The sequence below is a fragment of the Mastigoproctus giganteus genome, chromosome 8, assembly GCF_048544385.1.
Source record: "Mastigoproctus giganteus isolate SK-2022 chromosome 8, ASM4854438v1, whole genome shotgun sequence".
NCBI classification, from domain to species: Eukaryota; Metazoa; Arthropoda; class Arachnida; order Uropygi; family Thelyphonidae; genus Mastigoproctus; species Mastigoproctus giganteus.
In genome coordinates, this window is record NC_143582.1 from 176,862,139 (window position 1) to 176,874,699 (window position 12,561).

The 12,561-nt window shown below is 37.7% G+C and overlaps 1 protein-coding gene across 5 annotated transcripts in view; it reads right to left on the reverse strand.

Annotated features, from left to right (window-relative positions):
* in (inturned planar cell polarity protein) overlaps window positions 1-12,561 on the reverse strand; it is a 349,766-nt gene that overhangs the window by 290,661 nt on the left and 46,544 nt on the right. For all 5 annotated transcript variants that reach the window (XM_090379923.1, XM_090379921.1, XM_090379922.1 and 2 more), the window contains exon 3: window positions 5,863-5,948. In XM_090379923.1, coding sequence (XP_090236049.1) covers window positions 5,863-5,948 — 86 coding nt within the window. The remainder of the gene's footprint in view (window positions 1-5,862; window positions 5,949-12,561) is intronic.

Sequence of the window (12,561 nt, forward strand, 5' to 3'; positions counted from 1 at the left end):
ATACTACGCCATCCATCATCAATAATACTTCCGGATCTAGCTTCTTGACAATGCAGTGACAAGCACAGGTCGGCCGTCACTAATCCGGCAGCATTGGGACCTGTGGTGTGCCGGAATAGCAAGTTTGCTGGATCACTGGTGATTATTTTAGCACATACAATTTACCCAACAGCTAACCACCTTCTCCTCCTCCTACCTTTAACATGTTGACTGCCAAGCCAGTTTAAGAAACAAATTCCCCAGGGGCCAAAAAATATTTAGCAAATAATTTTATTAGTAATTCTAAAATAAATATTGTAATGTCAGTGTTGTCGTTTTTTCGCTTAAAACATAATAAAAGAGACTTTTTTTTTATGTCGCATATATGTGGCTGACATGGCCCAGTAGGTTACTTTATTTCTTGAGAAGCCATGTCAGCCACATACATGTGACGCTATTATGGCATACATATGAAGGTCATTTGTGATTAGTTTATTGCACGCATGGCAAGCGGGGTGAAGTGGAAGTGGTTATTTTTTATTTATTTATTTTATTTTTGGCTGATGCTGCATAAGCTTGCTTTCTTGCATCAAATGCCTCTACTAATGCTAATGCTAAAGCACTACAATAAAACTAATTGCCATAAAATAAACTCTCAAACGTCGCAATAAGTTTGTCAGTATTATTAGAGATTTTGTAAAAACAAGTTCGTTAGCGTGCTATATTATCCATCATATTGTGTTCTGTTTTTCTGCAAGTTTGTACAAGTGTGTTGTTAAAAAAAAAAAAAAACCTAAAAAGGAATGGCTAAAAGAAAATTACTAAAATAGGAACTGAGAGAAATTGCTGGAATTTACAATTAAGCAGAGTTAAACTTCTCACAGGACACACCGCTGTCAAGTTTTTTCAGAAATTCAACTTCATCTGTTATGGACAATGTACGGTGTTTGCGCTTTACACCATGAGGAGGCACTTCCTTTATGCATTGGAACCATGGCTGGGGCTAAGTGTGAGCAGGTTATAATAATAATAAATGCAGAAAAACAAGTGGGAATGGCTTGCCAGTGTTTACGAGTTTGCACCAACAGCTGATGCTGCAACCAACGCCACCAAAACAGTAGCAGCAGGTCGGTGCACAGACCCGGGAAATTTGAAATTATGTCCGAATTAGCAGTGGAACCGGATTACCAGTCGCCGGATTAGTGATGGTCGACCTGTATTAAGGAAAGTTATTAATTTGTAAATAATTAGAAAGAAACAACTAACTGGTGGTCCAAGTCAACAATCAGCTGCAGAAAGGAAGGTGTGCCAGCCTTCATACAACAATAAAATTTATCTTAGGCCAACAGCAGTCACTTCGGTGTATTCCATACACCAAGTCAACTGAAATTTGAAAATAAAAATATCTATTGGAGTGATGTCAATGTGAAATTCAGGATTCCTTCATTAGTGGTTTGACTTTCTTTTGTTTAATAAGTTTGGCCATTAAAAAAAATAATAATAATAAATAAAACAAAAGTTGTTAAGTTTTCTGCCAATTCTTGCATATAATTACCAAGCACTCTAAAGAAAGAACTTAAAATTAACATCTGTAGTGCCCAATAAAGCATTATTGGGCACTACAGATGTTAGTGTAGCCATATGTTGTTTTCATCTACAGTAAGAATCACTGTGAAATCCAGTCATTGAGATGCACAGCATTTTGTAATTTGTTCATTTCAAGTTTCATTCACCAACAATGAAGACAATGTCCAAATGCAGGCATTAAAAAAAAATGTTATAAAGAGGGTAAGAGTAAAGGAAGTCAGAGAGGACATTTTATTTTCAAAAAATTTATTAAACATGTTTCAATGTAAAAACTAGTTAATTAACGTATGTAGTGTGTTTCAGGCATATTAGCAAACAGTAATAATTCATGATTTATAACAAAAATAAAAAATTTAAAAAAAGCAGAAAGAAATTAATTTTATTCAGAAAAAAAAAAAAGTTCATTTCTGCACATTCACCATAATGGCTCCTCATTCCTCCAAACAGTGTATGGCAAAAAACATAATATCTTCAATATAGGCTGTAGTTAGCCAATCTCAGGAAAAGGGAGTAGGGTTCCCTTCTTCTGAGATCGGCTTATCGAATTATTCCAGGTTTTACAACCTGCACCACATTTTTTTTTTTTTTTTTTTTTTTTAATGTAAACTACAAACACGAGAGGTATTAGAACCTATAGTACTTAGTACCGTGCTTGGGTTGAAGACTGAGAAGATGAAAGAAGATATTTGTTGACATTGGACTTGAACTTCTGTAGACTGTAATTTTCAGGAAATATGTATGAAGGAAGGTTGTTCCAGAAAACGGCAGCTGAATGAATAAACGAGGAAGATGAAAAGTTGGTTCTGTGAGTTTGAAGTTGGACAGTAAATGGATGTTGGCTGGTGGTGGCACGTGTTCAGACTGTTTTGAAAGAGAGAGAGAGTGGGAATTATAGAAGCCAATTCAGAACATGGAAGTATCTGTAGAAGAGGTATGCAGCAGAAACAGTACGTCTATGAGACAGTGACTGGAGAGACTCTGTTACAGATGAATCATTAATTAACCTAACTGCCCTCTTCTGAATGGAATCAAGAAACCTGAGAGAGAGAGGTTTTGGGGGCACCACCACAGATGTGAGAACAATATTCCACGGCTGGGCGGATTTGCGATTTATGCAGAGTGAGCAGCTGTTTGGAAGAAAAGTAACACTGGGAGCGAAAGAGAAAACCAAGTTTTTTAGATGCAGAGGAAGCAATATTTGTAATGTGCTTGTGCCAAGAGAGATTAAAAGTCAGGGTAATCCCCAAAAGAGATATATCATTTTGCCTAGAAATCGGAGTATCACTTAAGATAAGCATAGCAACAGAAGAATCTTTTTTGCAAGATATAAGACAAGACAGAGTTTTAGAAGGGTTGAAATCAACTAAGTTGTCTTTGCCCCACTGGAGAATTACCTGAAGATCGGCATTTAAGGAACTGGTAGCAGATTTTCAAGAAGTTGAAGCTGATTGAGCAGAACAAGGTTTCTCAAAATGGAAAGTGGAATGCAATGTGCTATCATCGGCAAAACTATGGATAGGCTTTCCAGCCAATGGAAGAAGGTCATTAATATACAAGAGGAAAAGAGTGGGAGAAAGAACTGAACCTTGGGGGACACCAGCATTAGTGGAGAAGTTAGAAGACAGAGAGCCATCTACTATCACCCTCAGTGAGCGATCAGAGAGAAAACTGGATAACCAATTACTAAAAACAGTTGGTAAACCATAAGATGGAAGCTTGTTTAGAAGACCTTTATGCCAAACACGAACGAAAGCCTTTGGGATGTGAAGAGCAACTACTTGAGTTTCACCGAACTTTTCCATTGAATTAGTCCATAAATGGGTAACATAAGCCAGAATATCACCAGTGGATCGACTGACGGAATCCATACTAGCGATCGTTATTAGACGGAAGGTTTCTAGGTAGTTTAAGAGTTGGCGGTTATTTGATTTCTCCATTACTTTAGAAAGAGTAGAAGTAATTGCAATGGGACAATAACTGGATGGGAGGGATTTGTCACCCTTTTTTAGGAACTGGCTGGATATGAGCAAATTTCCAAGCAGAAGGAAAAACACCTTTGGAATAAGAAAGTGAAAAAAGGCGGCAAAGAATAGGAGTAAGTTCAGAAGCACAGGTTTTGAGAACAAGTGGAGAAATACCATCAGGACCTGGATCTTTCTTACCATCAAGATTCATCAAAATTCTTCTGATATCCTTTTGACGGAAGACCACAGGATGCATTGAATGGAGCGTGTTGGGAATGGTGGGAGGTGTTTTACTAAGATCATTAATACATGAGCTGGAAGAAAAATGGGATGCTAGAAGGTCAGCTTTATCCTTGGCTGAAGGACAACAGAACCAGCTGGTTTGGACAGAGGTGGGAGCAGAGATGGGCAAAATTGCAGCCAATAGCTTTGGCAAGAGACCAGAATGCTCGGCTACCATTAGGGCAAGAAGCAAGTTTTCTACTCTTAGCCTGTTCAAACTCTAGTTTGGACTGATTAATAACTGCTTTACAATTGTTGTGAGCTTTGGTGTAGGCAGAAAATGAAACTGAAGAATTAGAAACACGCCAATTACAATATGCAACATTCTTCTCTTGAACAGCCTTAGCACATTTATTGGAAAACCAAGGTTTAGATAAAGGACGAGATTTTAAAGTGGAGTGTGGGATAAAGGATTCCATTCCTGCAAAAATAATTTCACTGACACGATCTGAACAAACGTTGACATCAGAAGTTTTGAAACAGTAATCCGGCCAAGGAAGAGAAGAAAAGAAGTCTTGCAGGTCATCCCATTTTGCATTCTTGTAATGCCAAACAACATGAGGTTGGGAATAGCCATGAGATAAAGGTTCCATTGGAGAAGAGACAATCACTAAGTTGTGATCTGAAGTGCCTAAAGGACCTCTCACTTCAACCATGTACTTAGAAGGGTTGTTTGTGAGAAAAAGATCAAGCGTATTGGCTGTATGATTAGGATAGTCCGGTATTCTTGTAGGTAAATGAACAATCTGTGCTAGGTCATTAGTAATTGCAAAAGCCTCAGCATCTCGACCTGCTGGGTCGGTGTGACTATAAAACGGAAGCCAGCTGGAGTTGTTTTTTTTTTTTTTTTTTTTTTTTTGATTTGGTAGTTGTTGGCGCATCGGCTACTGTGGCCATATTGCACCTCCAAAGGTTTTTGCAGTACAGTGATCCAAGCCCGAGGCGGGAATCGAACCCGCGACCTTTGGGTTGCCAGGCAGGTACTTTACCCACTCGGCTAGCCCGGTCGGCTCTGGAGTTGTGAACATTAAAATCACCAAGGAAAATTACCTCACTGTTAGGAAAGTTGGACTGGAGAAAGTCAAGTTGCAAAGAGAGGAAGTCAAAGAGCTCCAAGTGATTAGTAGAGTTGGGAGAACGGTAGAGACAACAGATAAATTTGACACAATGATGTAGAGAGATTTTAAGCCAGAGAAGGTCAAAGAGAGGAGATTCCAAATTGCCAGGTCTCTGACAGGGAATATCAGAACGGACATATGCACAAGTACCACCTTTGAGGCGAAAGAAATCATACAGCGAATAATTTGGGCAACTGAGATGAGCAGTAGTTGAATCAACCGATAACTGAGATTCTGTCAGAAAAAGTACATGGGGTTTGGCAGACTGCAAGTGGAAATGGACATTGTTGAGATTAGAACTGAGACCACGTATATTTGTGAAATGAATTAGGAAGTGCTTGGGAGGTTTAGATCTTTTCGCAGATAAGCTTGCTCTATTAGTTTGACAATTCATGGTGTATTCAATATTAAAAAAAGTGGTGGGACATGCTGTATGAAGTAATGAAATTTTTGGATATGGCGTACACTTGGTAAGAATATACCCAGATCCTTGACAATGCTCCCCGCATACACACTACTCGGCCTCCCTCCAGTCACTATCTGGCAGAGTAGAGGTAGCAAGATTATACACTAGCTGATCCGGCGGCCTCCTAGAGAGTTACTAATAGGTTCGTTCCAGTGTACTAACTAGCGGCCGGCCTGCGAACACCGTTTTAGAGCTGCACCCTTGAGATGTAAGGAATATTGGATCTCGACACGATGTTTATCATAACCTCAAAAGTCATCAATCATACTGCATGATGGAAGAGATAGGGAAGGGTTGACTGGAACTTAGCTCTAGAGACTAAACATGCGTTCCATGTTTAGTCTCTAGAGTCTCTAATTAGTCTCTAATAATATCAACATGATAAAAGAATGTCCGTCTCAACAATTCATTCAACAAAATCTAGTTGTAGTTATTGCAAAAAAGTAATGGCACATGAAAAACTTACTTTACGGGGAGTAATAATCGATGCTAATACTTCATTAACATTATCTACTGTCACTTCTATTCCATCTATTGTTTTCATCCAGTCACCTGCATAACAAAATATATTCTTCAATTAAAATTAATTGTACTCTACATTAAGTAAATAATATTTACCCTTATGTATCTCTCATTTCCTAGCTATGATGATTAAGCAATGTAGTACAAAATACCTACAATTCAAATTGCCTAAGCAGTTGGAAAACTGACAGTTTAAAAAGGGCAACCACCTCAAAAAACCAACATATTAAAAATTGAAAACAGTTGAAATCACTGACAGAGTTAAAATATCAAATTGTTAAAATTCAAACTGCCAGGAGCTTATAACAGGCTGCAGTAAAAATTCATCATCATCATCAGCCATTTTCAATCCACTGCAGGATGAAGGCCTCTCCAGCAACTTTCCAGTTCCTTCTGTTTTGAGCACTGGCCATCCATTTATTACCCAAAAACTCATGAATTTCATCTATCCATCTCCGCCTTTGTCTTCCAGGTTTTCTTCTAGCTCCTCTTGGGTATCATTCTGTTATTTTCTTAGTCCATCTGTCATGCCCAAGACCATTTTAGTTCTTTAGTTTTGATAAGAATGTCCTTTAAACTCCTCTGATCGTTTGGTCGTCCCGGTACTAACTAAACAGAAAAAATATAATATAAAATATAATACTTGAGTTTGCTGCCTAATCCATATGTTTCTCTTCTTATTTAACAGTCTGATTCCCAATATAATTTGTTCCATTCTTCGCTGTGTAGTTCTCAGCTTCTCTTCCATTCTTTTGGTGAGTGCCCAAGTTTTACTTCCATAAGTCATGGTGGGGTGTATACATTGATTCATTATTTTACATTTCAGACAAACTGGGATATTGCTCTTCAGTATGTGACTATATTTCCTGAATGCTATCCATCCAAAATTTATTCTTCTCTTGACTTCCAGCCATTTATCATTATTACAGCTAATAACTTAAAGTAAAAATTAGTGCATTGTTATTACATAAAAGAATTTATTAATAAATCTGTTATTAATAATTTAAATAAGTTTTCTGGTGAGTTTCACGAGTTTTCCCAAGGTGCAATTATCACCTCATGATAACTCATGAATTAAATCCAAGTTTTCATTATGAAAACCTGGATGTATTACCAACTGATTATTATTATTATAATGGAATAAAATTTATTTTCTATCCTAGTTATGGTGGAATTAATCAATTTTTTCCTTTTTTTTTACCTTTCTAATTTTTTTATTGTTATATTTCATTCATGGAGAGGGGGATAGGATTTTATGAGGACTTTAAAATTCTTAAAACTAACCTGAAAAGAATTAAAAAGTCACATATGTAATATCATTTATAACTGTTCTTGATACTATCCTTGAAAACCCCAAGACACATCACCAGTATAAGATAGCCTAGGGATAACAGCTGAGAAACTGATCACCAACATTATTACAGTTCCCCAAGAGACCCATTGTGCCATCCACTTTCAGTGTCAATATAATCATTGGTTCCATTTCAAGGACAGGTTCATCTCAAATTAGATAGCGCAACAAAATGATGCAGAATTGTCAGAGCTAGAATATTAGAGAGACATCAGAGATTAACTTAAGTCAAAAACTTATTTCTGATCATACAACTTTTTTATCCATTCTGCTCATTTCTAATCAATGTACAGATTCACTTATCTTTTCCCCACTATCTACTCCTAGAGACCTTGATTTTACAAAAAGGTAATTAATGCCTTAAAGAGGCAATTATAATTTCTTGCACAGAAGACAATGTGTCATACAACTATAATAAAAGCATTCACATGTACTCTGTCATGGTTCTTATATAACAAATAGAATATTCAGTTGATAACACAAGTCTTCATCGTGATCCCAAGCATAATGTGCCTTTCTGCAGATGTATGTAGGTGGGGGATTCTCTGGACTTCTGCAAGGAATTTATCCAATGGACTATCATCACAAGCTCAGGTTGTGGTGAACACTTTTTTTTTATATATACTGTATATATATTAACTTTTTCATTTTTCTCTTTTTCTTTTGGGCCCCTTCCCCCACCCTTTGAGATTAGAGCTGTGATACAGCAGCAGCTACACCACAGGATTTATCCATAATTTGAAACAAACTAAAAAAAGATCACTATGGACCAATAAGTTGGCATTTTAACCTGTTACAGTGTCAACATTTCCTGTGGCAACATAAGTTGAAGTTTCAACATACGATGTCCTACTGCTTTATATGCATCAGGCCATTTCTTAATGCCATTTTTGTGTAGGAGACATGTGGTTATCCAAAAAAGTCACAAAAGCAGCTGAAAGCCTTCCAAGATTTCAGTTCTAACACAGTCAGGTATCTTTCAAAACTTTCATCCTGCAGAAGTTCTGCATTTGAAGACCCAAAAAGACTCCCTCTTATCAAGAGGTTTTCAAGAAGGAAATTGAAATGCAAGAAATGAAGTTTCAGTGGCATACAACATTCTATTGCTTTATATGCATTGAGCAGTTTTTGAACTGCATCTCTGAGTGCAGGAAACCCGTGGTTATTACCTAAAAGTTTATTACCTAAAAGAATAATGCTTTGCCCTTTCTGGTAATGTAGGATACTTTTGTGATGCTTTCCTGGAATGCAAATACACTGGAATTAGCTGATTTATTGTTCATCACCACCACAAACTTTACTACAACTCCACATATTTTCCAAGATAATTCTCATGTAGCAAAGTGATGACTTTGAAAAGCTTTTGCATAGTGAAAATCATTCCACTGTTCTCGAAAGTAGTATTTCACTACATGACAAAATGTAGTTGGCCTGGCACAATGGAGAAATGCAAACAATATTGCCCACTCATTCTCTCTCAGGGCCATTCAGTTTTCAACAAAGCAAAAATGACATAGAAAAAAAGCAGCACATACAACACCAAAGACACTATTAGGAAGGTACAAAAAAAAGAATTGATTAATAATCCCCAGAATTAATTTTTCTGCTGTCCCTGTCAGGAGATGCAATACAACCACCATGTTAAGGAATGTTTACAGAAATTATTGTCAAAAAAAAACTTTATTTCCCTCATTTTTTTCAGAATTGGGAAATTTTCTTGATTAACTAAATGACCTTTTTAACAGCATGGAAAACCTTCCTAAGAAATTAGCACGTTGATTAATTAGCTAACAATCTAACTCTGTGGTCTGTTTTTATTTAGCTCTTGGTTTCCACTAATAATTATATATGCCTGGGATGACATCATACATATGTGTTCTGCTTCAACTTTTTTTTCTTTTTTTTGTTATTGTCCATATGCTACTCACGATTGCATAATAAAAATCAATGAATATTTAGATGCCTTTACTGTTTTCCAGTAACAAAACATCATGCTCTGGTTTCTTGGGAGTGCTCAGATACCCTACTCTTATTTAATTGGATCAGGTTACCTAATAAGTGATGCATGTGACTGCTAAGCAGTCAACCTATTTTATGTAGTAGTAGTAGTAGCATGTGATGCAAGAAAGCAAGTGTATGAGCTTATGCAGCATCAGCCAAAAAAAATAAAAATCACACCATTCCCTCCAAATGCCTGTCCAGTTCCTCCTTAAATTTATTTAACCTATCAACTTCCACGACAGATGGAAGTTGATAGGTTAAAGATGGATGGCAAATTTCCGCACATCTATTCTACATCTGTCTTTTCTTAATTTCAATTTATGCCCCCTTAGGTTCGTAATCTGAACAAGTGGAAGGCTCCCATCAGAATTCAGCGTGTTCAACCCATTCAAGGCCTTATACACCTCAATCAGATCACCGCGCAGGTGCCTAGTCTCCAGCCACTGCAATTTGTAGAAATTAAGCCTCTCTTGGTAAGAGGATCCTTTCATTCCCCTCACCAATCTTGTTGCCCTTCTGTACACGTTCAAGCAAATCTACATCTTTCCTAAAATGAGGCCTCCAGACCTGTACGCAGTACTCAAGGCGTGGCCTGACCATTGCCTTATACAGAGGGACAATCACCACCTTCTCCCTGCTAGCAAAATTCCTATATATCATTGACAAAACCCCATGACCTGCCCTGGCAACCTGTCTGCATTGCTCAGAAAGCTTCATACATATCTGACTGCACAATTACTCCCAGGTCTTTTTCATTTTCTACCACCGTAAGTGTAGCACCACACAGTTGGTACGTTTCTCTGGGGTTACTTCTACCCATATGCAGTACTTTGCATTTGTCAAGGTAAACTTCAGTTGCCACTTCTTAGCCCATCTGCCCAAATTATCTAGATCCTGTTGCAGTAGCACACTGCCATTACTGTCATTAACAACCCTGCCAACCTTTGTATCATCTGCAAACTTCGACACTAAGCCTGATATACCTTCATCGATATCATTCATAAATATACAAAACAACAGTGGACCCAACACCGAACCCTGTGGGACTCCACTAATAACATTAGTCCATGAAGAGCAGCACCCATTAATTACCACCCTCTGTCTTCTCCCACTCAACCATCCTTTTATCCATTGTAGCAACTTAACACTAAGGGTCACCGTAGCCTAGTGGTCGGGTGCATAAGTACACGTAATAATAACATTAGTCCATGAAGAGCAGCACCCATTAATTACCACCCTCTGTCTTCTCCCACTCAACCATCCTTTTATCCATTGTAGCAACTTAACACTAAGGGTCACCGTAGCCTAGTGGTCGGGTGCATAAGTACACGTACCTTGAGTGACCAGGGTTCAAGCCCGTGACTGCTGAATATGGTGCTGTTTCTTGTATTCTGTCTATCTTGTGAACTCCTCTGACTGTTTGGTCGTCCCGGAGTACAAACAGAAAACGTATTATTTACTTATAACTTAATACCATTCTGCTCCAATTTGTACAATAGTCTTCCATGAGCAACAGTGTCAAAAGCTTTCCTGAAATACAAATATATGATATCAAAATTATTTTTTGCATCCAGTTCCTTGGTAACCACATCATAATATCCTATCAAGTTTGTCAGACAAGACTTTCCCTTAACAAACCCATGCTGTGTCTGAATTATTGTTGCAGTCTCGTCTAGATGATCCTGCAATGCATCTTTAACCAGTGACTCCATTATTTTACCTGGAACAGAAGTTAAACTAACTGGTCTGTAATTACTCGTGTCACCCTTCGATCCCCCTTTGTGAATTGGGAATACATTGGCACATCACCAGTCCAAGGATGCTCTCAGAATTATGGCTAAGGTTTGCTTAGTTGCTTTGCCGCCTCCTTTAATATAACTGGATAGATCGCATCCACCCCAGGTGCCTTTCTTATGTTTAACTTCAACAATTTCTCCTCCACTTTGCTCTCAGTTATTACAAAATCATTAAGCACCCTGCTACAATTTGATAACCTTCTGCCATTTTCAAACCTTAATAACTCCTCATGTGTGAATGTAGATGCAAAATACTCATTCAGTTTTTTTGCTATATGAGCAGGATCATCAACAGCCGAACCATCAATATCCAGTGGACCAATCAGATTCATCCCCTTCCTTTTAGAGTTTATAAAAGTAAAGAAATCCATGCTGTTTCTCTTAGCATCTTTTGCCAAAGATTTCTCGTAATTTGCCTTTGCCTGCCTGACCTGATTAGCATTAGCAGAGGTATTTGATGCAAGAAAGCAAGCTTATGCAGCATCAGCCAAAAAAAAAAAAAAAAAAAAAACCCACTTCCACTTCACCCCTCTGTTCATTCCAAATACCTGTCCAGCTGAGCCTTAAACTTATTTAGGCTATCAACCTCCACCACAAGGGATGGAAGTCTGTTCCACCAACCAACCACCCGCTGGCTAAAGGCAAATTTCCTCATGTCTATCCTACATCTGTCTTTGCTCAATTTGAATTTATGCCCTCTCAGGTGATTTTTCTGAGCTAGAGGAAGAATCCCATCAGCATTGAGCATGCTTAAACCATTCAAGGCTTTATACACCTCTATCAGATCACCTCGCTGGTGCCTAGTCTCCAGACACTGTAATTTGCAAAACTTAAGCCTTTCTTCGTAAGAGCACCCCTTTGTTCCATTCACTAATCTTGTTGCCCTTCTCTGTACTCGTTCCAGCAGCTCTACATCCTTCTTGAAATGAGGCCTCCAGACCTGTATACAGTACTCTAGGTGTGGCCTGACCATTGCCTTATACAATGGAATAATCACTTCCTTATCCTCGTCAGCAGACTCGTCAGCAGGCTACGAGTCTGCTGACGAGGCTACTAGAGACGGTCGTTTTCAAAGCCGCTAAGTGGATTTTTCTTATTTATTGATTTGAAATTATTGTTTTTCTAAAACTTTTGATTTAAATTTAGTAGTATAACATTATTTTGTGATTTTTTGATTAATTTGGTGTATTTATTCTTTACTCGGCCTTGTAATTGCATAAAAGTATCGGTAAAGGTTTCCACGTGTTTCAACTCCGCTAACCATTCGTAATTTTCCCGCCTTTGTGATACGATATACCGTACTAGATAGCGTTAGTTGAACTTCGTTAGCAGTTAAATTGTACGTTTAAATAAATACATATAACGACTTAGATTACAAATGTAATATAATTAATTATATTTAACATAATTAATTATACATATAACCACTTAGGTTACGTAACATAAATAATTAGTAAAAACAAATAATTAATACATAACTTGATACGAAAGTTAT